Below are 25,908 nucleotides of genomic sequence, written 5' to 3'. Positions count from 1 at the left end.
CTTTTCCCCCGCGCATGCGCACCAAGCTTTTCCCATCTTGTTCTTTTGCTGACTGGTCCCGGATGGGCACATTCGTCTCGACCCAGAGCTCACAAATGGTACCGCTAACGAGTTGACACGCCAGGTCGGTGCTCATTCTACGCTTTAATCGATTAGTTCTTGTATTTTCTATATCTTCGCTTTTGACTTCATCAATATTGTCGCTTTAAATTAGAGCGATAACGGCCTCGCCTTCCGTGGGGTGGTGAGGGGGGGGGGGCACAAAAGCGATGTTTTTATTACTTCCAAAAGTTGTCAAACTTAATACGATAAATTTAATATGAACATTCGTCGACAGAAAGAATCAACCGTGCAGTCAAACAAGAGTTGGTCGCCACTGAGCTTTTGTTTCTCCCCCGTGTGTTTGGCCAAGTTGGCCAAACATGAGTCAGCATTTTGAACTTCCCTCGACGAGTTGAAAAGTGCTAAAAAGGCAGCTAACAGCTTAGTCGACAAGCGAATGCTCAACTTTGTCCATATTCAATTGTACGGAAATGCATATGACGCTGAGAAGTGTTCCTAATATTGCGATCCTCGTGTTTGACATCACTGCAAAAAGAGTTGAGCTTGAACGCATAAGCATCTTACTAAATCATGTTTTCGTCGTGTCGTCCGTCGATCGAAACAAAGCAGCGTTGCTTTTAAATGAACTCATTTTGTTGTTATGCAACTGCATTTCCCCGAACTAGTGAAGAGCAGGGATTTTTGTGGCAGAAAACGAAGACGCATGGCATGCCACTTTTCTTGGCAAAAATATGAATAACAGTGGTTTAATTAATGGCAATGAAATGACTCAAGTGTTGACTGTGTCGTGACTCAGGAACACTCTCAGTTGAAGTTTACAATAAATCAAAAATAATGACACGTTGTGTATTTCAAACAACCGCATAGCTTTGCCTTAAGAAGTCAGTTTAGCTTAATGCTAACAAACAATGCAAAACACCGTTTATGGGCTTTCTTATATCGTCAGTGTTGTGCTGGATGGAGTTAGTGCTTCAAGTCATGAATATTTGAACACAAACGATGGAGCAACACATGTAGACAGATGATATAATACAGAGATGAAAAGTTTTGTCCTCTGCGTAGAACCACAAAATTACAGAAGTATACTAAGCTGCCATTTCTATCAAGTATCATTTCCTACAGAGCGCTATTTTCCACGGAGGCAGTTCAATTCATATTTGGCGACATCAGGTATCATTGAATGAAGATTTTTGGAAGACCTGCAATTAAAGACCTTCCTCTTCGCTCCTCAGGCCGAGTGAACCATGCTGCTCCAAGCCCAGCGCGTGTCCGTGTTTACCTTCCAGTCGGCCGTGCACAGCGCCCACGTGCTGCAGTGCCTGGACGAGCAGCGGCGGCGGGACGTTCTGTGCGACGTGACCGTGGTGGTGGAGGGCCGCAGCTTCCGGGCCCACGCCGCCGTCCTGGCCTCATGTAGCGAGTACTTCCACGGCTGCGTCGCTGTCGCCGACTCCAAACGCAACGCCGTGGTCGCCCTGCCGGACGAGGTCAGTTTGGGAACTCGCTCCGTCCGATTTTTATTCGGCTGGCGGGTGCGCCTGCGCCCGACGGACGTCAATGAGACCCAACGGATGGTCTTCCTCTTTTGCCCCACCCACCCAGGTGACAGTGCGGGGCTTTGAACCTTTGCTCCAGTTCGCCTACACCTCCAAGTTGCTCTTCACGAAAGAAAACATCCACGAGATCCAAAGCTGCGCCAAATTCTTGGGCTTTCGCAACCTGGAGTCGGCATGCTTCGATTTCCTCATCCCCAAGTTTTGCGAGCCGGAAGCGCACGATGTCAAGCGGAAGCGCTGCTGTCAAGGCGGCGAGGCCAAGCCGGCGCGCAGCTGCCACCTGCGCTCGGAACCCCCGCCGCCGTTCCCGTCGGGCGCTCCCGCTCCGACCCGCGACTTGTGTTTGGAAACCTGCGGGCCGCAGATGTCTTCGTTATCCCCGGATTTGTCGGCCGACGTCGTGTGTCCAATGTTGTCGCTGGCCGATCCGGCCAAAGCGGGGCACGCCTCGCAGCTGTGCGCCGGCGGGGACGTTTTGGCCTCCGATGACGTTTGCGCCCAAAGCCGCTCGGGTGTGCCGGAGTTGCCGTGCGAGCTGTCGGCGGCGGAGCCCGTGGATCCGCTCGACGGCACGCGGCCCGGGGAGGGACTCGACGAGGACTGCGGCCTGGTTTCTTGTCCCGGTGCTCGCCTCTTGGAGCGGGCGGCCGAGGATGAGGGATTCTCGGAGAGAAGCAAGGATGAGCGGGAGGTGGCCGAGCATCTGGCCAAGGGGTTTTGGTCCGACCTGTACGCGCCGGCTCAGGCTGCGCCCCCCTCGGACCGGAGCGATCTGGAGAAATCCCCTTCGGACTTCCATTGGCTCAAACAGCTGGACCTGACCTCCAATCCGGCCGACTGTCCTTTCCTCAGGGAGCTGGGATCGGCCGACGAGTCGAACCCGTGCGCCGACGCTCCGTCCCAATCGGAGAAGAGCCCCTGCATATCCTCGCTCAACTCCGGGGATGACTCCGACGACGTGGACACGGACGGCGATACGGAGGCCAACAACAGGAGAGCGGCCGAGGTGGGCGTCGCGTCTGGACAACTTTGGGGAACCCTACTGACCCGCTGTCGCTCCTCTGCAGATTCAGCTGCCGTTCCCAGTGGAGCACATCTCGGCGCTGAGTCGCAGCGCTTTCCAGCAGCTTCTCAAGCACCATTCCATGACGCCCGAGCAGCTGGACTTTGTTCACGACGTCCGGCGCCGGAGCAAAAATCGCGCGGCGGCGCAACGATGCCGGAAGAGGAAGATGGACAGCATACACCATCTGGACGGTGACATCAAAACATTGGTAAGTCTCTTGCCCCTTCCTTTTTTAGTTCCATTCGATATTGCCGCTTGATTTCAACTGCATTTTTTGCTCGCAGAAAAGCGAGAAGGAGAAGTTACTTCAGGAGCGTGCAGAACTGGAGCAGAACCTGGAGGAAACACGCCAGAGTCTTTGCAGGCTGTGCAAGAGCATCAGCGCCGAGCCCGCCTCGGACCAGGACCGCCTGCGCTTCCTGGCCAAGCTGCCGGCCCCCGACTCGCCGGCGTCGCCGCAGGAAGATGCGTGAAGGCGCATTTCAAGCGGTAAGTTTGGAGCCTCTGGCCTGCCCTAGTGTACTTCACCTTGTGTCCAAGGACCTTTTTATAGTATGCCAAACTGTAGTCACGCCCACACGGAGGTGGCATTTTTAATCAACCTCAATCTAGATGGGACTTTAACTGTAGCAACGTTCCCAGTGTGTTCCTAACCCCAGCGTAGGCATCCGTCGTTTGATTTCTCAGGGAAGAGACTCACCCTGATCCCGAAATCTGCACTTGAACACGTCCCCCCCTAACTCGTTTTTGTCATCATCATCATCAAGTATTATATTACTGTAACTCTCTAAAGAAATATGCAAAGCACTAACGGAACTTTTCTATGTCATGATACTGTCACTGCTAACGCGCATCGTCCGTAACGGTATTGTTGATGCTCTGTCATGCAAATGGTGCCTTACGCATTTCATTCTAAAGCACTGTTGCACATTAACCCAGAGCCCATATTGACGACAATTTTCTATTAAATGTTTTCTTTTACAATCAAAATCCGTTGTGTACTAGCTGTGTGCTAGCTGTGCCACTAGAGGGCGGTAGACGTCAGCAATTGCATTGCTCATGGGTCGGAGATGGGGAAAGAAAGGGGTGCAAGAATGTCCGAAATCCTGGATCATCATTCAGGGTGGTAAATCCGTTCTCCCAAACTATGATTTGTAAATAGCATCTACTACTCTGAGATCATGTGCATTTTTTTCTGGTCACTTGAAGGAAGTGAAAACATTGTCACCTTTTTAAAAGAGGCGAACATAAGAAAATGAGAGGTAAAAATGTATTATATGAATTTGCGTTTGCAATTTTGAAAATCATTTTCCCTCCTACACTCAATTTAATTCTACTTTTTCACCCAAAATGAACTTAAAAATAAGGATGCAGCCTTGAAAGTGAAGAATAGAAATAAAATTCCTTTTATTCTGCTAGAAATAAAATTCCTTTTTGTTCTGCTGTTTAGGCCAGATTCGCTTTGATCCTTATGTTGAAAACCAAACTAGCAATGTAAAGCGGGAACGGTCCGGTCCGTCTATGCCCAAATAAGTCCATTTCCAAGTGTAACCGACGTGCAAACCAGAGAGCCGTTGGCGGGTCCCAAACAACCAATTGTGCCGCTTCCGTATGTTCCAATACTTTTGCAAGGGAGGGTTGCCCATTTTGCATGGCCATTGTTGTGAACATTTTTCGCCTGCTGGGCTCTCGTTCCACCCAAGAAGTCAACGCCCGAAGGCGCACAAAGTCCCGACAAGTGAGGTCGTCGCATCTACCAGTCAGAGATTACACGCTCAGACATCAGATATCGGCCCCGCCTCCTCCCGACCTGCCGTAACACGCAATCGTCAAGATGGCGCTTGTCAAACGTGCCTTCGGTGTCACCTCATTGGCCGCAGTTGGAGTTTTCCCCCGGCGCCGCCGGCTACCGTTACGCTGCATCAAAAGAAGAGCGCACGATGATCCTCTCTTTGCGAGCGACCCCGGCCGGCCGGCCGGCCGGCAAAGACAGGCTTGATTTGAGGAGGAAGAAGAAGCAGCAGCATCAGCAGCATCAGCAGCATCAGCAGCTGCGCGACATGGCAAGGTCAGGGGCTGCTAATCCGCGGCCTCATTCATGCCAGATTAAAAACCTGCTCCCAGTTCTGATTAAGAATGCAGGGTTAGAAGATTAAAAAGCGGCAAACAAAATGAAAGCAGTTTAAGACCAATCCTGGAATTCATCAGAATACCAAAACCTTCAACGGTCTTAAAGGAAGAACTCGTGGTGCCATTTTTCACTCCGACCCGTCGCATTTGGTTTCATTGATCAACCCACTTTTGACATTGTAAGGCTTTGCGTTCACGCCACGTCGTGACTTCCTTTTCACAATTACACCAGCGATTATCCCTCTGAAAGGCAAGCAAGCCAGGATTAGGAAACAGGGGGATTAGAAATTAATTAAAACATCGGGAGTTTTGTCCACTTGCTAAGTCGCGCAACATACGTGCTAATAGAACGCACGAGTAGATTACAATTTCCTGCCCGGCCCGAACCAGCTGCAAAATTGCCAGTAGATTAGAGCGCCGTAGTGGCAAAAAACATCGCTTTTGTTGTGTGATCTGCAACAAAATCGGACTCTTATCTCCCCGGGGTCAGAGTGCCACGCACAATGCTTGACTGTCATTCCCAACATAAGGTCCTTAACCTTTTAGTGACACAACATTAATCGTATAAGCTGTTAAGCGACTGTATCCTGATTACATGGTCTCCATGAACTTCATTTTCGGGGCTAGTATTCCGCTGACAGGATTATGGAAAGGAGGGTCGTAACACTGAAATCTGCCAGACAAGTCAAAGACACCGGAGGACGTCTCCACCCTCAAGCTAGCTAGCAACGGCAGCTAGCAACGGCAGCTAACAACGGCAACTACAACGCTGATCCCTTGATACTTGAGACGATCCAACGGTTCATTAGGTAGCAAAGGACCAGATTGATCCGAAACGTTTTCGTTGGTCCGTCGGGTGCATGTGCCTATTGACAAGTCAAAGCGCTCATCTCGGTTCAGATGTAGCCGTAAAAGTAAGCACCGCTCGTTAGCAGAAAATGAGAAGGGCCTAAAGTTAAAACAAAAAACACATAAGCTAATCAGGAGTGTGTGCTAATGTTTTCCTTGTCTTTATTATCTTGCTAATTGTCTCAAACACTGCCCCTCTGGTCTTTTGGCCAGTCAAAGTACCAGCGTGCTCAAATCTGACATTTAATCAGCAGTTAATAGAAAATAATTGGCTTGGATACAGCAGAGTGGTTTGATGGTCGGAATGGCCTCAAGGAAGCCTCAGGCATGCCAAAAATAAGACATAGCTTGCAGTGATGTAATATGTGAAATCATGTACCCAAAATGTTTTGAGCGTCATTTGAAATGGCAGCAAAAGGGGACAAAATAAGAAACTCAACACAGCAATACCAAACAAGCAGCGATCAAAGGGTTCGAAAGGATGTCATGTTTTCGCATCACTTTTTTTTTCGCTCGAGAGAAAAAAACAGAAACTTGATAGATACAACAAAAGAAGATTCACTGAAACAACGTTTTGAAATACGTATAGGTGCAAAAAACACGGTAGAAGGTATTGCACACCATTTTGTTTGAAATATGCAAATGCTCTCCAAACAACAACAACAACGTGCCATTTGACCTCACATTGTCCAAAGTTTTGGACATTTTGTCTTGTTGTTTGTTTTGCATCAAAACACAAAGGCCGTGATGGTAAAGCATCATGATGTCTATTATTCCCTCAAAGGACTTTTTTTTTTTTTTCCCCCCCCAACGTATTCGTCCAATTCAAATATTCATGAGCTTTCCATCCAAACTACAGAAATCACTAAACTTGAAAAGTTTTGATTGTAACAATGCAGTTGGACCCATTTGGATCTTTTCCGTCCAAAGTTCAAGTGGTCGGAGCGCGTCAATACTTATTGTGCCACTCGCACTGGCCGACGCTCACCTCCTCGATGTCCAAGTTTTTCCTGGATTTGTAAATAAACTCTCCGATAGCCACAAAGACGGAGAGGACCAGGCCGGCCGCCAGCACGATGAAGATTCCGCCGATGTTCTCCACGCCCAGAGCGCTGGCCTCTTTGCTGTCCTCCTCGGGGCAGCCGTTACCCCGCCACCACTTCTCCTTCATCATGTGCAGCTTGCCTTCCTCTTGAAGCTGCAGGATGGCGATGGTCACTTTGTCTCTGTAAGGGGAGCCTGCGGAAGAAAACGCAAAGCTCACTCGCCATTCATCCACTTCATCCCACCCGTCGTGCCCTGCCCATGCGTGGTTGAATTTTGAAAGAATTCCACAGTCATCCCAATTTTCAGCCAAATTGGATGTTGACCCCCCCCCAAAATGGCCCCCTAGTCGGGTACCTATTGGTGTTCCCACGCCGTAACCCTTGGAATCGATCAGACCCCCGATCTGCGTGAGGTTGCAGTTGCGCTGGCTGATGTACTCAATGCTGGTGGACTCCATCAGGAGAGCGTAGTCAGTGGTGAGGACCCTCTGGATGCCCTCGCGGTTGTTCTTCACCAAGGCGGTGTTTTTCCGGCTGCTCATGAAGGCCCACATCTTCTCGTAGGTGGAGATCTTGGATTTCTGTTGGAGTGAGAGGGGGTCTTATTGACGGGGTAGAAGAAATAGCTCACTGTCCTCGACGGTCAAAGACATGTTTTGCGGATACCTAAAGACCATTATGTGTCCAGAAAATGTGATGGACCATTAGCTACCAAACTTGTAAAACGTTTGGATCCGGTAACCCCCCCCCCCCCCCATATTTCCAATTTTGCATTGGGGCCTTTCTTACCTTGAAAAAGGTCATGGTGGAGCCGTCTCTGACGGCGCCGTATTCTATTTTGGTTTGCTTGGCCAAGTCGTCGGCGGAGTCGATGGGCGAATCCATTCTCTCCACCGTCAGAAAGGCAGCCAAGTTGGCAGTGTAGGAGGATATAATGATCAGCGTGAAGAACCACCAGATCCCACCCACGATCCTGGTGGACAGGGCCTTGGGCATCAGCTCGGAACCTAAAAGACAACCGTGACGGTTGCTTACTCAAACGCCGCCGCCCGCCGCAATGACGAAGCGTACCTTGCTGCATGAGTGCCCCGACGCCGAACCACACGCTGTTGATGAGGGTGAAATTGTTTTCCACCACGTCCGAGTCGGGGTTGCAAGGGTGAGGATTGTACCACTCGTACGGCGTGAACCTGGAGAGACAAATAGTCACAAAAACGCGCTGAAGATGACTTGGCTAATTGCTAATCGTAAACCGGCCCGATCCTCATCCCTCGGTCATCGGAAAGCAGCCCGCTCCTTATCGCCTATCATGCTGAAGCTGGGATTTGTTTTTTTCATTTCTGGGGGGAAAAAGGGTGGTGCTTTTTTGGGTGGGCACTGCCCCTGTAGCATTTTGGAAAAAAGCAGCCAAGTGCAGCCAATCAGCGAGCGTTACCTGGCAATAACAAAGAGCACGCAGCTGACGCCGAGGCAGGCCAGCAGCACGTACATCCAGATGTCAGGCGACAGCGGGTTGAGGAAGGAGAAAACGCCCGGGTTGGTGCCGTTGGGCTTGTGGTAGAGAATGCTGATGCCCAGCGTCATGAAGGGCTTGGAGAAGTCAATCACCTTCTCCCTCACGTAGGTGATGGTGAGGGGGGCCACGGCCAAGTCGGCGACCTGCCGTCACAAAAGTCTTAGGATTGTGGCAATTCGGGGCTCGTCTTCTCGAAATGCGCACTTACGTGGTCGATGAGCTCGCGCACCATGCCGTTCCACTCCCCTTTGTCGTTCTGAGCGCCGTACTTGCCGTCGGTCACCAGCTTGACCTCGTAGGAGAAGCCCAGGATGTTGGAGAGCTCCTTGAGGAGGTCCAGGCAGTATCCCTCAAAGCGGTCGTTTCCGTACAGCGGCTTGTCCGACTTCTTGTGCATCACGTAGGGATTTTCCTGGAAAGAATTCATCTTCCTCAATTATGCTAGCCAGCGGTTAGCTATTTTCTGAAACGTTAGCGTAGTTTTCCGGTGCTCTTTCTAAAAAGCCGTCAAGCCGCGGCCGACGGGAAAGTAGTAATTATTGTCATTGTTGTATATGGCAGGGAGGAGCTACGTATTTTTTTTAGCGTACCAGAATGGTGGTGACGATGAGGGTCCTGTTGGCCATGGAGTCGGTGACGTTTGTGCCCGAGTCCTTGTTGTTTTCTGTTAAATTTAGGCCGGTCTGGGAGTTCCACACGCCGATCTGGAAACGACACCACGTCACGATGACGCTCTAGGCAGGCTACAAAGTTTGGCCTGGAGCCACCGAGCACAAGCCACACGAAAGGGAAAACGGTCAAAGCACAACAGATGAGAGACCAGACGCCGACACGTTTTGAGAGGGGAAAGGAGAAAATCAGACGGCCAGAGTGGATTAGTAAACAGCGTTACTATTTCTTTAGTCTGCTTTGGGGGCAGCTAAAGTACAGACCTTTTTCCATACTTTATTCAAGCGATTGTTGCCTGCGATTATCTTGTGGAAAACAGTAAAGGAAACAAAAAACTTTTAAATGGATGCCATTGGACAGCGGCAAAAGCAAAAGCAAGTGGGAAGCGAAACATGACTTGGGAAACCCCAAAAAAAGAACATTAACTTGCCACTCATTGTGTATGTAGAGACATATTCACTTTTAAGCCATACATTGTGACAATATAAGCGGCAAACTTAGCAGAAGGTGATTCTCTTCTTTCACCTGCAAAAAAAGATCTCACTATCTTGTTCAGTTGTTTAGCAGTTGGTTTCACCAAAAACACCAAAAGCCTTCTGACCAAAAAGCAGAGAAAACGCTCTTTCAAGCGTAAAGCATGAAAATTCAGGTCGGCGGCTTCACCTTCTCCAAGCCGTCCTCCTTCAGGCTGATCACGTCCAAATCAAAATCTTTGCGCAGGCCGTCTGTCTTGTTAATGACGATTTGGCCCGTCAGGCCGTTCCACTGCACCTGCGCCGATGAATTGCAATTATTTCTGCTTCTAACTGTCGTAGAGCAAAACGCCAGATTACAGCAAAATTCTGAATGAACAAGTATTAGGAGAGAAGGAATAATTGATGCATTCGGGCCAGACGCATAGACAATTGGTGCGGTCTAATGGCCACGTCTGCATTGGCTGGACATTTCTGTGCCTGTGTGTGTTTAGTAGATGATGATGATGACGCAAATGGAGCAGGCAGGCAAGGTCTGGGTCTGAGTGCGTGGCGGTTCAGCGGGGGCTCATGAATGCAATCAAGTCAGCCCACTTGGAATAAGCTTCAAGCTGAGCATTGCTCACAAAGCTTTTCTCCCAAACATGCCCAAATGGTCCTTTCGAACTTTCTGCAAGCACATCATTCTCGTGAATTGGCCATTTTAGTCTCAATCCAGATGTGGGTCAACTTTTCAGCTTGTCAATCGCCAGCGTCAAGCCACTCACGTCTTTGAGCATGTTCATGAAGCGCGCTCCGAAGCGCCAGGGCTTGTGGCGGTGGCACTGAAGCGAGCTGACGGTGATCTGGGCGGCGCGCTGCGAGGCCGCCGCCACCATGTAGACGGCGTCGTACATCAGAGACGCTTCCGTCTGCAATGGCACACAAACAAACGCAACTCACTGGCCGGTGCGGTGCTGCAAACACAATGGCATCGCTAACTTTGATTTTTTTTTTTTTCTCCCTTCCCCATCAGAAGCTCTAATTAATTCTTTCCCAAAATAAACCTCAGCGTTCTCGCTCAGAGTTTCTGCCTTGATTTTTTTTTTTTTTTTTTTCTTTTGGGGCAGCCTCCCTTTTTCAGACTTCAGTACAGTGCACAAGCAATATTAGCATGCTATGTGGATTAATTTTGTTTACCGGAGCGAGATCTGTAAATAGCTTTTAATGACCCTCATTAAAACGGATCAACAAGTCAAAATGGAGCTGTCCAAACGTGCTCTATTTATTCTTACCGTCATCATGCCTTCCATCATTCCCGTCTCGGCTTTGGAGGGGGCCTGCAGCCGCTCCGTGGCCCACCTCTCCACCACCGAGGCCACCTTGGGGTTGTCGATGTTGAGCAGCCGGAAGCCCGTCATGTTGACGCCGCTGTAGCGGTACGGCTCCAGGTCCAGCGCAAACAGGTCCTGAAGGAAAAGAGGGAGGACACGACTTTGCAGCTTATTCGGTCGGAGACACCCGTTTGTCAGCAAGCCTACTTTGGGCGCTGCTGTGGATCATTATTATTATTATTATGATGATGATGATGTGGCTTGCCTGCTTACCAGCGTGGTGAAGAAAAAGTGGTAATATTCCGTCATCATCCCCATGGACAGGATCTGCAAACCATTGAGAGGCGTTAGAAGCAAATGCGCCCGCTTGCAATTCATTTTCAAGGCACCTAATCATTAAGAAATGCGGAAGCAGAATAAAGGAACAATTTGCTTTGACAAGGAGATTTCTAATAGAAAGCCCAAAAATGCAGATATAAAAAGTGTACTTCATTATTTGTGAGTTCCCCCCCCCCCCCACCCCCCGATGTTCTAGTAGGCTTTCTCTGCCATCTTTTTGTTTGCGGTTCACCTGCTTGAGGACGTCAGCCGACGTTTGGTAGGAGCAGTCGAAGATGACGTAAAACTCCTTGCCCTTCTTCATCTCCTTGAGCAGCGGCCGGGCGTCTTTGCTTCCCAGCGGCAGCTGTCGGATCTTGATTTTGATGCTGTATCTGGACGGAGCCTTGATCAGCTCTTGCAAGCGGATCAGGCCTTCAACGCACAAACGTCATCGTTAGTTCAGGCTCTACGCGCTTCGAGCCGCCCGCCGCCGCCGCCGCCAGGTTTTGCCGACCGACCCGTGGCGTCCTCGTAGACCACGGTGACCGTCTTCCACTTGTAGTACTGCACAATGTCCAGCACGGCTCGACTTATGGAGGTGTACTCGGGATAGAGGTTAATGTAGAAACTGTCTCGGTTGTCCACGGACGGATGCTTCCAGCGCGTCTGGATGTGAGGGACTTCCAGGGCGTTGCAGATGGACTGGACGGCGCTCACCGACGAGCTGTGCGACGGTCCGAACACGGCCCCCACGCCCAATGCCAACTGGTCGCAGGCTGGGAGGGAAAAACAAGGAGTTGATTGACCAAATGGAAAACTCTCCACGAGTATTTTCCCGTCAAGACTCGCGACCTCTTCTGGAGGCCTCGAAGCTGTCGAAGAGATTTATTCTCTGGACGTCGTAGGTCAACGTGGTGTTTGGCATGAGGGTCCGGTTCCTGTTGATGTTGGTGACGGCAAACTTAAAGGCCAGCTCCTCCACGCTGATGGGCTCGGTCTCCAGCGTCTCAAAGATGCCGCCTGGGGCCACAGCGCAAAACAGAAAGCGTTAAACGGGGGCCGGGCCGGGCCAGGCCGGGCCAGGCCGGGCCAGGCGCTTTTATCCCCAGACGTTTTTGTCTGGGCAATATGGACAAAATCATTCACGCCTTTCTGCAGCCTCATTCTTCATATTTGCTTTGAGCAATTGCGAATATGACATAATGTTGCGCAGATGTCCTTGGGTCACGGGCACCAAAGCGGATTTCATCCCATTCAGAGAAAAGCTTCACCTCGGCCAACCTTGTCCTCTTTACACGGCCTACATTCTTCCTAATGCGGCTTTTGGGAAAAGCCCGCGACCGTTCCAAGACGCGCAGGTCGGTCGCTTCAGCTTCTCTGCAAACGTCTTTGTCCGAAGCTCAAAATCTTCCCTTGGGAGCGCTGACGATGACCCCCTCCAACTCCCATTCCGTTCGTTGTTGTTTGTGACCGCTCCCACCGTGGCGCAGCCGTCCCTCGCTACTTCCCAAAGTATTACACTGGCAAAGAGTGCAAAAAAAAAGCTTTGAGTCGTTTTTTTGACCAAAATGCTTCTGTCAAGTCCCTTTTTGAAAGTGAGAGCTCCTCGTCTGCGCTACGTGGTTGGCTTTTGAAAATCGTGCTCCCATTCCAAGCAGCTGCTAGCAGGTCCCGGTAAAATACTTCCTAATTCTGCACACAACTAATTAATGCATCAATCAAGCATATTTTTCAAGCGCGCGCACACACAGATATGCTGGAACTTCTCGCTTCCAAACAGATGGTCTGTTTTGTGCACAGGGGCCAAAATAGTCCCCCCCCTACCCCCGCTATGTCGATTTTGTGATTTACATCTCGGTAGTCGACCTCTAATCACACAAATGCAAAATCATGTGCGCCTGTGCTGCATGAATAATCTCCAAAGCGCTGGCAACGCTCGAAGGGAATACAAGAGGGGAAGCGGACTCATTTGTATTTTGGCTTTGTTTGCCTTGTGAAAAAGGGAACACCAAATGTAAATTCAAGACTACACTGACTGATATTATGAGGGTGGTGTACGGATGGAAATTGAGTTGGATAATAATGGTTAAAGCAAAGGATTCAAATACAATCAAATCATTACATTAAAATAAATGATCAATTGTTATTGATTAGTTCCTTTTGAAAAATGTATTTCGATTGTATGCATCTATGATTTGGATTGTTTCAACATTTTCTTTTTTACCAATTAATGAGCAATTTCTAATTAATGATGTAGCACAAGCCCTTTTGAGTATTTAGTCAAAGTCAAAGTCTCCTTTTAGTAAGAGTTCCTGGAGGAACATGAACATCTCTTCCCCCACATGGCTTTTTGTACGAGGCAAAACAAATTGCTGGGGCCAATTAGACCTATCGCAGCATCTCGTTGGCACGGCAACATGCGCGCGCCAGCATACACGTACGGCCATTTTTGAGAGCGTCCAATCATGCTGTTGATTTGCACCAAGCCATTTTGCCGACCTTCCTGCTAATGGCTGTTTGCTTGCGTGTAATTCGGCATAAAACGCGACTCGCCGGTCCCGCTAATCAGCAGTGGCAAATCATCCAGAGAATTCAAACTGAGCCAGTAGTGACGCTACATTGCGCCTTGTGTCTGAAAGACATTTAAAAAAAAAAAAAAAAAAGCCATCTCAGATTCCAATCCTAGATCATATTCACCACTTGCAATGTTGTATAAATAAAGCCAGTCAGCTTTGTAGTGCAACAGCGCTGCAATGACAAAATCAAATTTAGCTTTGGGCCCCACCGAGGCACCAGCCAGCTCTGCGTTGTGCTGCCTGATACTTATCTCCTCCTGCCTAGCTCCCTTCTTCAAAATCCAAGCAACCGTTGGGGTTCATTAAGCACCCGAGCATCCAGGGTGGCGATAGATAAATGATTTACTGCGCGCTAACCAGGCCACAAAACAAGACACAACAAGCTTGATTATGGAGGCGGGCGGCTTGGCAGCTCATTCGAACGCAACTTCGTTCGCTAATTATATCCGCGGATTCATCTGTCCTGCTCCATTTTTTAAGGAAGCGTTTAGGAAAAAAAATGAAGCTGCACTCCATGCAGAACAAAGCTGAATTCATCAATCTATCTATCTATGCGCGTGCTGAATTTGAGGCCTATGGCGTATTCCGTTTGCGGGCCGACAAATAGGTCACCGTGCTTCAAACTAAAACGGCCAACTGCCTTTCAAATTTTAGCTGCGGGTTCTTTTCCCCCTAATTTTGTCTGTCCGTGGCAACCTTTGACCACTCGGCGAGAAGACGCATTTTCTCCTGAATGGAAACCAGTGAGTGAGTCGTGGCTATGTTATTAGGTCAGACGGTGCCGCCGGGCGGGCGGGCGGGCGATGCATGCTGGGAGGTCAGCGCCGCAGGGAGAGCGCCGTCGTGCCGTCGGCGGCCTCTGGCGCCGCGCTTCTGTCTTTGCATGAACATCCACAGCAAGATTCTTTTGCATCTCCGTTTTGGAAACAAAGCTAGCGAGCGAAAGGCACGACGTGTAGCTCGAGATGAGAGCAGATTTTGTTCAGGCTTCTTGCTTTTGGCTGGGGTAATCCTCGACATATTGAGCCATTTGTTTTTTTTTGTCTGAGGATCCAATTCCCAGATCTGTGCTGAGAAAGTGGCGTGAACGGCGCTCTCCTGAAGGCCCGTCTTTTAGGGCGGAGCGGTACAACGGCGTAGTGTTTTGCCTTTCTCCCGGGCCGAGCCGTCCAAGTTGGCCGGACGCCGGCCCGAGAATGAATGAATGAATGAATGAATGAACGAACGAAGGATGGAAGGCGCTCCCGAGGCCCGTTTGATGTGCGCCACTGAGCTCTCTTTGTTCTCACGCTGACACACGCAGAGTGAAAATGAGGATTATGTTTTGGCGGCCAGACACGTTAGCGAACGGAGCGACGATATCGCTCGGGCGAGCTGCGAACTTTCTGCCGAAAGACGATTAGCGTCTGTTGTTTAGGGATTTATTATTATTATTATGGATCGCGTCTCGGGCGGACGGCGACACCCGCTAACACAGAGGGACGGTAATTGGAAGGAGCGCCGCGGCATATGGGCCAGATTAGCGCAGGATGAGAATGACAAACGATTAGGCCGGCCGCAGCCGTCGATGATTGAGACGGATTAACGACACCGAGCGTCGATTGAGAACGGGGAGGTGACCCGTTCGCCAGAGCGGGACGTGTGCTCAAGTCTTGACCGTGAGATTAATGTCAGGGTGAGCGGAAAGTGTGCAGTCTTTGTAAAGATGAGTTGACCTCAACTTGAGCCTCAGCTAAATCAGAATCGAAACCGATTTGAATGAGTCTCAATTGTCTTTCACACCGATCCGGTATGAATCCGGATTCAATGGAGGGACAGTTGGAGGTGACACATTTGAAATCTTAATGGGAGTCTAAGAGAGAGAAACGTTTGGATAGGACAGTGAAAGCTATTTGGAGATGACGCACTTCAAGTGCCAGTATTGTATAAAAATTCTGTTTTTTTGTGACGCAACTTGTTTTAATGAAGCGCTTTTCTCACTGGTTGCATCAGATGTAAAAGAGCTAATTGCACGGTCAGAAGGGCTGGCTCATTATTCCGTAGCTGCCGTTGTATCTATTTCCCGTGGCGGCGGGCCAAAAGGCGACAGACAGGCCTTGACAGGCATCAGCGAGCGGTCCTACGTTGGCGCTGCATGTGGACGGAGCAGGGCCAAACTCTGGCAGCCCGACACCAGAGTGGATTAACATCATTTCAATCTTCGGCCCATGATTATTGTCATGAACATGATTTGGGGGGAAATGCAGAAAACAGCAATAATCCAGTCCAACTTGTGAACATAATAATCGAGGAGTATTCTAAATTAGAAAAAGATGTCATAGCCAAATGTAATGAGTTGTTGTAGATTACTTATAAAATTGGTGAAATGCTTCAAATGTAAATTATGTTGCCGGTATTTCTAGTAAGATACGATTCATTTTGTATGCAAAATATAAAAAACAATTCAATCAATACTAATACAATACAAACGTTTTATGAGGCGTTTTTAAGCGATGACAACAAACTCAGTTATTAAGCACAAAGAAGTAACTTTTCAAAGATATCCAGACTTGGTGTTTCTGATATTTTTAAGTGGGCCACAGAGTCAAAATATTAGGAACGGCTGTCAGTTGTGCTATACCAAGTTTTCATTTGAAATGGATTGAATTTGTCACATTTTTGTTCATTCCATTTTTGTTTGACTAAATTGTGCAGACATTTGAGTCGATTGTTTGAAATTTAGAAATAAATTGAATAATTCTACATTGTCTTTATTAAATTATAATTTTTCATTCATTTGTTTAAACAATATGAATGTATTTTAAAAGCAATGATGTAAAGCATGCAATGAAATCAAGTGTATATATATTTTTTTTAAATGCATGAGCTTCAATGAATTTATTTCAGATGCAAACGGGCCGAGTGATGCTCCCGCAGTCAGTCAGTCAGTCAGTCAGTGTCAGTCAGTGAGTCAGTCAATCACTCACCAATCCTGAGGACCTGCTGCCAACTGAGCCACAAGTGTGCTAGCAAGTAGAGCAGCGACAAGAGCAGCCCTCTCCTCTTCGCCATGGTCCTCCCTGGGGGCTCCAGTCGAGCATGGATGTCACTTGGTCATGCCGACACCTTGCCAGTCCTCGCATCCTTCAGCGTCACCATCAAGTGGCCCCTGACCCGCAATGTCTTCTCACTCATTGTGACGTGGAAGAAAGAAAACTCCAAATGGTCTGTTAAAATCCTTCATGCGTGACACGGCTGTTGTTTTCCATGCTCACCGTGCACATAGCAGCTTTGTTTTTTCCCGGCGCGCGCTTGAATTGAAGGCTGCGTGCGTGCGTGCGTGCGACTGTGGAGGAGGACCGCTGAGATGCTCCGTGCCGTCAAGGCACCACAGAGAGCAAATACTCTTTCCGGGTTTCAAAATAAAATCTAGCCTTTGTAAATGTGCTCAAACCAGGGCTGGCCAAATTGATGTCAAGTGGGCTGAGCCAGTGTATTCGTGGCTTTATCAGAACTCAAGAAAGACAGTGACATTTCTTCCTCTTTTGGATGCAAATAATTGCAGGTCGAGTTGGAAAAGGGTCACGTTTGTTATCTTGCCACATATCTTTTTTCAACTCATTTGATCTAGACATCATTTTGAATGTAGTGCAGACATTTCCACATTCCTATAAATTGGCAGTGTTTATTCATGTTTTAACGTGCTGATATAATGTTGGCTTAATGCTAAAACAAATGTTTTCTTTTACTCGCACATGCAAAAGTAAATACCGAATGGCTTCGTAGAATGCAATGCGACATATCTTTATTCGTATGGCGCTGTCACAAAGGCTGTTCTCGACACATTTATTCTGAAACAAAGAATTGTTCAATTCCGGCTTGGTTTCTGCTCCTTATCGGTAACTGGACGCAGCGGGCCGGCCGGGGTTCGGGGCTGAGACTTTCCCTCCCGTGCCGGGCACCCAATTGAGGGCACTGGCGAGCTGGCTGATCCGCAAACATGGATACGTCGTGAAGATTAACTTCAAATCTGCCAGCGGTCGACCTCGACCACGTCTTTGCTTGGGTACACCGAGGAACGATGATTAAATCTTGGCCACGCTGCCGATGAGGGAGGGAGGGAGGGAGTGCGGGCGGGCGGGCAAATGTAATCTTGGCAAGTGCTGCTTGCTGCCTTGAAGATTAAGCATGCTTCTCAAACTTGGAGCCCAGTGGGCTGTAACTCCTCCTTCGTCTACTTTTGGGCCAACTAAAAGCTCTGATATGTTTCTGACACGTCACACTTATCTGAAAACTTCAGTCATGACCCTCGATCGCTGCCTTTCGTCATGTCGATTTGGACAGGTGAGGGAGGAACACATTTGCGCCTCCTCGGGTCGAAAGTTTCAAAATGCACCAAATTGAGGGACACGTGCAATTATTCCGCCAAAGCGGCTGCTAAGATGTTTGTTATATGTATTCGAAAGTCAACGCACAATGTGTTTATTTGTTCCACAGGACGTGACAGCTGCTTAAATGCAAGACGAGGCGACGAAAACGCCAGTCTGGTTTCCTCCTGTGATTTGGCGCCGTCTTCTGGTGAGTTCTAGCACTGCAGATGATACAGATTTCAAATCATAATAATAATGACATGAATATGATAGCGAGTCAAGTTTATTTATCGATGAGTTAGAAACATTTTCATGAAAACCACATGATTTCTTTGAATTTTCCAACTTGTAGTTTTGTTCAGATGTACATGCCTGGGCTGCTCCCGCTGTACGATGCCGGTTCAATTCTGGACGATTTGTATTGAATGAAAACGGGCGTTTGAGGCGTCGGGTGGTAGCTGGATGAATAGGTCACTGTGGGGTTGTACCGGGGCGCGTACGGCCCGCTGTTCTGGCTCATGTATAAGGAGTTGACGGGCATGTATATGCTCCCCGCTGGGTTCGAGTGCCTCGAATGTCGGGCGGCGGCGGCTTGATACGAGCCGGGTGACCTTTCGGTTGAGTTGTAGAGCGTGACGTCGCCCGGTGCCAGTCGAGGAAGGATGAGATGGGGTCCGGCGGGGCCTTGCTGCCGGAAGGGCTCGGACCTCAGGCTGGCAAGACTCTGGACGGGCCGGTAGGCCATCAGAGCGTCGGGGTGGCGGTCGACGTCCACGGAGCGTTTGTCTGAGAGGCGCACGCCGCAGACGAACAATAATCCGGAAGCAAAGAGAAAGGCGCCCGTCACCCAGCCGACGTAGAGCGCCTCTCCCAGCTCCCGTCTCTGGGCGTCGATCAGCAGCGGGTTGTAGAAGTCCCGGATGATGATGTGGCCCGTCCACGACACGGGGATGAAGACGCAGAGGGACGCCAGCAGCTGCATGCCGCCCGCCACCGACAAGATGGCGGATTTGACTCTGCGGTTATCGCGGAAGCAGGACGTGCAGCGTAGTCCCAACGTGGCCACCGTGAGCCCCAGTCCTGACAAGGCCAGGGAGCAGCACATGAGGCCCCGGGAGGCCTGCAGCTCGGCGGGCAGGAACAGGAGCGAGTCGTACACCTTGCACTGCATCCGGATGTTGGCTTGCCTGTAGCAGTTCATCCACAAGCCCTCCCAACGCGTTTCCATCACGATGATGTTCTCCTCGATGAACGCCGTCACCTTCCACATGGGCATCCCGGTGGTGGCGGCCGCTCCGATCAGCCCCAGCAGGCCCACGCATATGGCGGCGAGCTCGCAAATTCCTTGGACCATCGCTCCCAGACGGGGAAGGAACTAAACGGCAGAGGCCATCCCGCCTAGCCTGTCAGCGACGTGCCCGAGACTCAACTGGTGAGTTTGCGGACGCTCACTTGAAGCTTGTTGTGGGAAAAATGCTCGGCAGGCTCCCGATTGGCTCGGACCGATGAGGGTGCCTCGGGATCACTGCATGTTTTGGCTTTGGCTTTCTGCTGGTACATCTACCGCAGCAACTTTGCAAACTGTACCAGCATCTCATACCTCATTTAGACCGCAGTTCCTCAGGGAAAGGTTCGAGGTCCACTCTCATTTTGGATCAAATGCTTTAACACAGTCAGTCGAAAATAGATGAATTGGATCTGTATATTTTTTCACATGAGCAACTACCGGGATATGCTTTTTTTTTAAAAAAAAACTTTAAACTAAGCAGATGATTTCCCCTATCAGGTTTACGATGAGCCGCTTGTTGCTTTTGCCAATGCAAAACAGGTCACCAATGGACTCTTTGTATCTTCTTTCAAAGCAAATTTCAGTCACATGACTCGGTAAACACAAAAGCGTCCACACCTTAAACAAGCAGTCAGTCGACTGCTCGCTTGCGTTCGTCGCTGCGACTCGGGTTGAGGCCGATGACTCGCTCAAACGTAAACACTCTGAGGGAATTAGTTTACAAAATAAAACCAATCTATTATAAGCATGTGTACATGTACGCATAAGCTAAAAAGTCAATTGCTGCTTTCTTATTAGAGGACACTCGCACGATCTAATTATTGGCACCATGAGCCGACGAGACCATGGATTTGCCGTATATAGTTACACTTGTAATTAAATGATATAAAAAGCTAAGTGCAAAATGGGCCAACGATAACTGCACTTCATCACCAAGAAAAGGCGATGGAACATTTTTGCTCACTTTATTGAGGTACATTGGAGAGATCAAATACTAGAAACACATCTTTGTTTGCTATGTCATTGAAATGTGCAAGCAATTAAAACTAACAACACACAACATATTTTAAAAAAAGTCAATCTAGTCATTGAAATGTATTTTTTTCTTTATCACATGAAACGTAGAAGAAGTTATTGCTTCAGTCAGAGATACGCCACCCCGCTGTGTACAGACGGGTTCCTGGACGGGTACCTGGACGGCTGCCTGGACTGGTAGCGGTAGCTGCTGGAAGGGTGTCGGGACAGGACGGGCTGTGTCTGGACCTGGGGCAGCAGGACCAGCCGCTGAGGCTGCAGCGGCTGGACGGCCTGCGGAGGAGGGTACGCCGCGTAGTCCGAGTTCCCGGAGTAGATGTAGCTCCTGGCGACGTCTTTGCCTTCCGAGCGCACGTTGCAGCAGGTGAAGACGCAGCCCCCGGCCAACAGGAAGGCGCTGGCCACCCAGCCGATGTAGAGCGCCTCGCCCAGCTCCCGGCGCTGGGCGTCGATCAGCAAGGGGTTGTAGAAGTCCCGGATGATGACGTGGCCCGTCCACGACACGGGGATCAGGACGCAGATGCACGCCGCTATGATCATGGAGCCGGCCACGACCAGCACCGTCCGCTTGGCTCGCTGGTTGTTGCGGATGCACGAGGTGCACTGCAGCCCCAGCAGGCTGGTGAGGAGGCCCAGGCCGGCCAGGGCCACGGAGCAGCACATCAGCCCCCGAGCCGCCTGCAGGTCCGGCGGCAAGGCCAGCAGCGAGTCGTACACCTTGCACTGCATCCGGATGTCGGCCTGCTTGAAGCAGTTCATCCACAGGCCTTCGTAGCGGGTCTCGAACACGATGATGTTCTCGCCGATGAAGGCCGTGACGCGCCACATGGGCATGCCGGTGCTGGCCGCCGCCCCGATCAGCCCGACGACGGTCAGAACGAGAGCCAGCAGCTCCAGCGCCGAGTTGGCCATCTCGTCCCGCTTTGGGAAGGAGTCGGGCCCCGCCGCTGGGACGTCGCCGCATCCCGGCGAGGGAGGGAGGGAGGTAGGGAGGGAGTTCACCTGTTGTGGGCGGGATTTGAAAGGCGTCGCTAGGAGACAGACTCCCCTCGGGCCGCTTCTGGCTTTGTGCAGCAAACAGGAGCTTGTTTGCTCAACGCTCTCAGTTTACACCTTCTCGCCATTCCACAGAGGTGTTCATTTACCAGGCCGTAGGGCAGCGGTCAACACGTCTGCCTCGCAGTCAAGCGGTTCTGGGTTTGAATCCACAGGCGTCCAATTCTGGTCCCCGAGGAGCGCCTGATTCAAACGATGGGCTTTTTGCTGAGGATTACTACCTTCGTATTGATTGAAATGATCAATGAGTTTGTGGTTGACAGCTGATATGAATTGTCCCTCTGAGCGGGCCTGACAGCTGACTTTGACAGAATTCTTGCTTTTGCATTTCCAATGTTCCTCTGAAGCATTTCTAGATGTGATCTTTTCCCTCCACTGGAACCACCCTCTTGGGTCAGAACCAGAGGCATTCTAGCCCAGATTAGACTTTATCTTGTGAGCTGGTTGACGCACGGGCTGGACTTTTCTGTTTGCTAAATGTCTCCTTTGTCCTCGTGGCTCAGACGTCCTGTGTCACTTTTGTCTGGCGGTTGGATCTGTGACAATCTTCCGGTTTGACCGGTTGAGCTGCATAGTCGATGACAAGCAGAGAGATAACAACACCGCTGAGTCAAACGCCATCACGGAAAACAAAATCAACAGGGAGCCTTTTTTCTCCATTTATTAAGCACCGCGGTGGGCCCTTGAAATCACAATTATCTATTTACAGTTCAGAAAGCCTCACCAGCGGATCTAAAAATCACCTGCCGGTAATGCTCTTAAAAAAAAAAAAAAAAAAAGAGGCAAAATATAAGAACATTTCATCTGAGAAAACAAATTGACAATCTGTACAATGGTTTAAACTTTCAACCATTTGTCAAAACACACCGTTGCTTGATTGAGCACATTAAAAGAATACGTTCCACCAAAAAACATGGAATCATTTTTTTCAGCTTTTTCCAAGCGAGTTTAGAAATCGACGCCACCTGTTTTGGCAGCGAAAAAAAAGCCACTTTCTGTCTCTGTGAAATTTTGGGCCTACTGGACCGGCGTGTAGGCCACAGAGCCCGGCGGGGGGGCGGAGTAGGCAGGCTGGTAGGAGTACGCGGGCTGGTAGTTGGCGGGCGGCCCGTACGCCGGGCCGGGCCCGTACGCCGAGCCGGGCTGGTAGACGTACGAGCCGGGGTTGTAGATGACCCTCTCCTCGGGCTTTTGGGTGCGCGGGGCGTGGCGACTCAGCAGGATGACGCCGGCGGCGAAGAGCAAGGCCGACGTCACCCAGCCGATGTAGAGCGCCTCGCCCAGCTCCCGGCGCTGGGCGTCGATCAGCAGCGGGTTGTAGAACTCCTGGATGATCCGGTGGCCCGTCCACGACACGGGGATCAGCGTGGTGACGCAGGCCAGCAGAAAGAGCGAGCCGCCCACCACCAGCACGATGTGCTTGGTGCGGGCGCGGTAGTCCACCACCTTGGTGCACTTCATCCCCACGGCCGACACGATGAGCGCGAAGGTGGTGATGGCCACCGAGGCGCACATGAGCCCGCGGGCCGCCTGCAGGTCGGGCGGCAGGAAGAGCAGCGAGTCGTACACCTTGCACTGCATCCGGATATTGGCCTGTCTGTAGCAGTTCATCCACAAGCCCTCCCAACGCGTTTCCATCACGATGATGTTCTCCTCGATGAAGGCCGTCACCCTCCACATGGGCAGGCCCGTCACGGCCGCCACGCCGATCAGCCCGATGAAGCCGATGACCAGGGCGATCACCTCGCAGCAATAGGCGTACTTGCGCTTTCTCTTCTCGATGATCTTCTTCTCCTCGTACAGGGTGTCCTTGTTGTCGCTGTAGTCCGAGTAGGGCGCCGTGTAAGGCGCCGTGTAAGGCGCCGTGTAGGCCCCCGTGTAGGCCCCCGTGTAAGCCGGACGCTTCTCGTCGTAGTACGAGGCGGCGTAAGACAGAGGCGGCTTGGAGTAACCGCTGTAGGCGGTGTAGGAGGCCATTTGCTGGAGCACACGGGCGGCGCTCTCACGAGTGCCCAGGCAAGTCTGAGGAGCCCGACCGACCAGGCGAGGAGCTTATACACCCACAGAAATGCAAACCACGTCGTCGAGCAGGTCCAGCCGCTTCGAATGCCGATCAAAGCGCCCCATCAAAAGCGTCAACAGGAAACTCCATTGTGTTTCGCTCTCCAGCCTTTTCAATCCATCCGCACCGTGATGCAAATGAGTTTCAACAAAACTTGATCAGGCCCGGCGGGAATGAAAATTGAATGGAAATTCAAAATAGTCTTAACTTTGCTCGGATCCTTGGCGGAAAATACAAAGATGGCACGTGACCGAGTTTCATATTTTGATTTGATCTTGAATTGACAAAACCTGATTATTAAAACTGAATTAAAAAAAATGCTAAAAACAGGGCCAAAAAAAAGTCACATGATCTATGATCTGAAACAATAAAGTGGCATCTTTCACACTGTGCACTGACTAGTGTTGGCTCGTGAGTGAACGATGGGTTCAAAAGAATGAATCTTTTCAGTGAACGAGAGTGAACAAATCACTTCTTAAAGTGATTCGTTCTTTTTTCAGTTCATTTGACTTCAACCAGTAGATGTCGGTAATGCCCATTGAAGCTGGTGCCACCTCGTCGTAAAACAAAACGAAGAAGAAAATGACGTCACTTCCCGTTCACCAACGAGTCGTGAATCGCATTTCCCGTCCACCAACGAACGGATCTGTGAGTGAGTGATTTGCATTTGCAGTTCATCGCGAGAACGGATCAGTGAGGGAACGAATCGTGACTTTCCCGTTCGCGAACGAGGCAATGGGTCAACTGCCTTCCTTCCTTCCTTCCTTCCCACTGTGCATCAACGGATCGGTCAGTGAAGGTGTTGCGTCGCCCTCCTGGCGTCAACTATGGAAGCCTGAGTGTCGATTTACGATTTGCCAAGGAAAGAAAGAAGCACTCATTGAAACACCACTTCTTTTATGCAAGCTAACGGCTAACTTTATTGCATGAAGGGATGCGCCGTGATGCAACAACGGGGAGAAGATGCTTCTCTTTGGCTCATCTTGATTTTAGAACACTTATAGTAGTTTTTAAATAACGTGCATGCATATATACGCCTAAATATTGTTATCCAATATGTCTACTGCAATTTCACATCAGATTGCTGGTTTAAATTTACTATTATTATTATTTTATTTTAATAAACATTAAAACCTGTTAAAACTTGTCTGGTGTTTTATTCCTTCTTTTTATTGTTTTTGGGCATGAAAACAAAAATCGGACATTTGGTTAACTGCTTTATATGACAATATGCGTGGACACTTCAATAGGTACACTACACGAGGTAAAAAAAAAGAAGAAATAAAGGGTTAATTGCACAATAAAATCACATTAAGACATATTTACGTACCTGGGATCGAACCAAGTTCTAACCGAGCAAGAGCCCGTGTCCTTCACCAGTCGGCTATTTCGACCTGGCACCTTAAGGTCGTCTGCACTGCTTTGTACCAGTGATGTGCATTACAGTTCTCAAGCGAACTGAATTTTTAGAATCGGTTCACTCGCCCTAACTTCCTGATTGGCTGTTTGATCTGTGACGTCACTTGGACACTCCATTAGGTACACTGCCATTTTCAAGTGTACCTAATAAAGTGGCCACTTTATCATCTTGGAAAACATGTTGGAATGCGGCCCCAAGGACTAGAGCTTGACACCTGTGACCTTTGACCATGATATTTCCCTAATAAAGTGGCCTGTTATTAGGTACACTTGAAAATGGCGGTGTACCTAATGGAGTGTCTGTGTGATTCCCTCGTTAAGTGCAGGTGCGTGAAAACTTTTAGCTCCTTTTGAACGTGAAAGTGGCTAAAACTTTTCACGCACCTGCACTTAACGAGGGAATCACATGGACACTCCATTAGGTACACCGCCATTTTCAAGTGTACCTAATAAAGTGGCCACTTTATTGTCTTGGAAAACATGTTGGAATGCGGCCCCAAGGACTAGAGCTTGACACCTGTGACCATGATATTTCCCTAATAAAGTGGTCCGTTATTAGGTACACTTGAAAATGGCGGTGTACCTAATGGAGTGTCCGTGTGATTCCCTCGTTAAGTGCAGGTGCGTGAAAACTTTTAGCTCTTTTTGAACGTGAAAGTGGCTAAAAGTTTTCACGCACCTGCACTTAACGAGGGAATCACATGGACACTCCATTAGGTACACCACCATTTTCAAGTGTACCTAATAAAGTGGCCACTTTATCATCTTGGAAAACATGTTGGAATGCGGCCCCAAGGACTAGAGCTTGACACCTGTGACCTTTGACCATGATATTGCCCTAATAAAGTGGCCACTTTATTATCTTGGAAAACATGTTGGAATGCGGCCTCAAGGACTAGAGCTTGAAACCTGTGACCTTTGACCATGATATTGCCCTAATAAAGTGGCCTGTTATTAGGTACACTTGAAAATGGCGGTGTACCTAATGGAGTGTCCGTGTGGTTCCCTCGTTAAGCGCACCTGCGGGAAAAGTTTTAGCTCCTTTGGACTGTGAAAGTGACCAAAAACTTTTCCCGCAGGTGCGCTTAACGAGGGAATCACACGGACACTCCATTAGGTAC

The 25,908-nt window shown here is 49.6% G+C and overlaps 5 protein-coding genes and 1 long non-coding RNA gene across 10 annotated transcripts in view; 2 read left to right on the top strand and 4 right to left on the bottom strand.

Moving 5' to 3' along the window:
• The first annotated feature begins 4 nt into the window (after positions 1–4).
• On the top strand, positions 5–6,331 carry LOC148395807 (transcription regulator protein BACH1-like). The gene is made up of 5 exons (XM_088380387.1): positions 5–124; positions 1,296–1,550; positions 1,666–2,625; positions 2,687–2,893; positions 2,970–6,331. Exons 2-5 carry the CDS (start codon positions 1,308–1,310, stop codon positions 3,156–3,158), a joined length of 1,599 nt encoding a protein of 532 aa, XP_088236513.1. The 5' UTR covers positions 5–124; positions 1,296–1,307; the 3' UTR covers positions 3,159–6,331.
• On the bottom strand, positions 5,803–16,956 carry LOC148395806 (glutamate receptor ionotropic, kainate 1). Of its 3 annotated transcripts, XM_088380383.1 has the most exons (17): positions 16,545–16,956; positions 12,274–12,522; positions 11,855–12,022; positions 11,521–11,778; positions 11,253–11,434; positions 10,955–11,008; positions 10,643–10,816; positions 10,136–10,279; positions 9,559–9,666; positions 9,159–9,200; positions 8,817–8,930; positions 8,435–8,638; positions 8,146–8,369; positions 7,782–7,900; positions 7,500–7,717; positions 7,066–7,291; positions 5,803–6,903 (listed from the first exon to the last, which is right to left on the bottom strand). In XM_088380383.1, exons 3-17 carry the CDS (start codon positions 11,925–11,927, stop codon positions 6,614–6,616), a joined length of 2,430 nt encoding a protein of 809 aa, XP_088236509.1. In that variant the 5' UTR covers positions 11,928–12,022; positions 12,274–12,522; positions 16,545–16,956; the 3' UTR covers positions 5,803–6,613. The 3 variants fall into 3 exon arrangements, with proteins under 3 accessions (XP_088236509.1, XP_088236507.1, XP_088236508.1); XM_088380381.1 differs by lacking the exon at positions 12,274–12,522; XM_088380382.1 differs by lacking the exons at positions 9,159–9,200; positions 12,274–12,522.
• LOC148395801 (uncharacterized) overlaps positions 16,482–25,908 on the top strand; it is a 19,444-nt gene continuing 10,017 nt past the window's right edge. For all 3 annotated transcript variants that reach the window (XR_015859369.1, XR_015859367.1, XR_015859368.1), the window contains exons 1-2: positions 16,482–17,901; positions 18,055–18,135. This is a non-coding gene — a long non-coding RNA (uncharacterized LOC148395801). The remainder of the gene's footprint in view (positions 17,902–18,054; positions 18,136–25,908) is intronic.
• LOC148395805 (claudin-8-like) lies at positions 18,195–19,376 on the bottom strand. Its single transcript, XM_088380388.1, has one exon. The coding sequence runs from the start codon at positions 19,279–19,281 to the stop codon at positions 18,286–18,288; it is 996 nt and encodes a 331-aa protein (XP_088236514.1). The 5' UTR covers positions 19,282–19,376; the 3' UTR covers positions 18,195–18,285.
• On the bottom strand, positions 20,162–21,197 carry cldn8.1 (claudin 8.1). The gene has a single exon (XM_088380391.1). It carries the CDS (start codon positions 21,160–21,162, stop codon positions 20,359–20,361), a length of 804 nt encoding a protein of 267 aa, XP_088236517.1. The 5' UTR covers positions 21,163–21,197; the 3' UTR covers positions 20,162–20,358.
• Positions 21,953–23,350, bottom strand: LOC148395803 (claudin-8-like). Its single transcript, XM_088380389.1, has one exon. The coding sequence runs from the start codon at positions 23,281–23,283 to the stop codon at positions 22,324–22,326; it is 960 nt and encodes a 319-aa protein (XP_088236515.1). The 5' UTR covers positions 23,284–23,350; the 3' UTR covers positions 21,953–22,323.

The sequence above is a fragment of the Syngnathus floridae genome, chromosome 7 (genome assembly GCF_059516105.1).
Source record: "Syngnathus floridae isolate MCC-2025c chromosome 7, RoL_Sflo_1.0, whole genome shotgun sequence".
In the NCBI taxonomy this organism is placed as follows: Eukaryota; Metazoa; Chordata; class Actinopteri; order Syngnathiformes; family Syngnathidae; genus Syngnathus; species Syngnathus floridae.
This window is presented reverse-complemented; position numbering and strand designations above follow the sequence as displayed.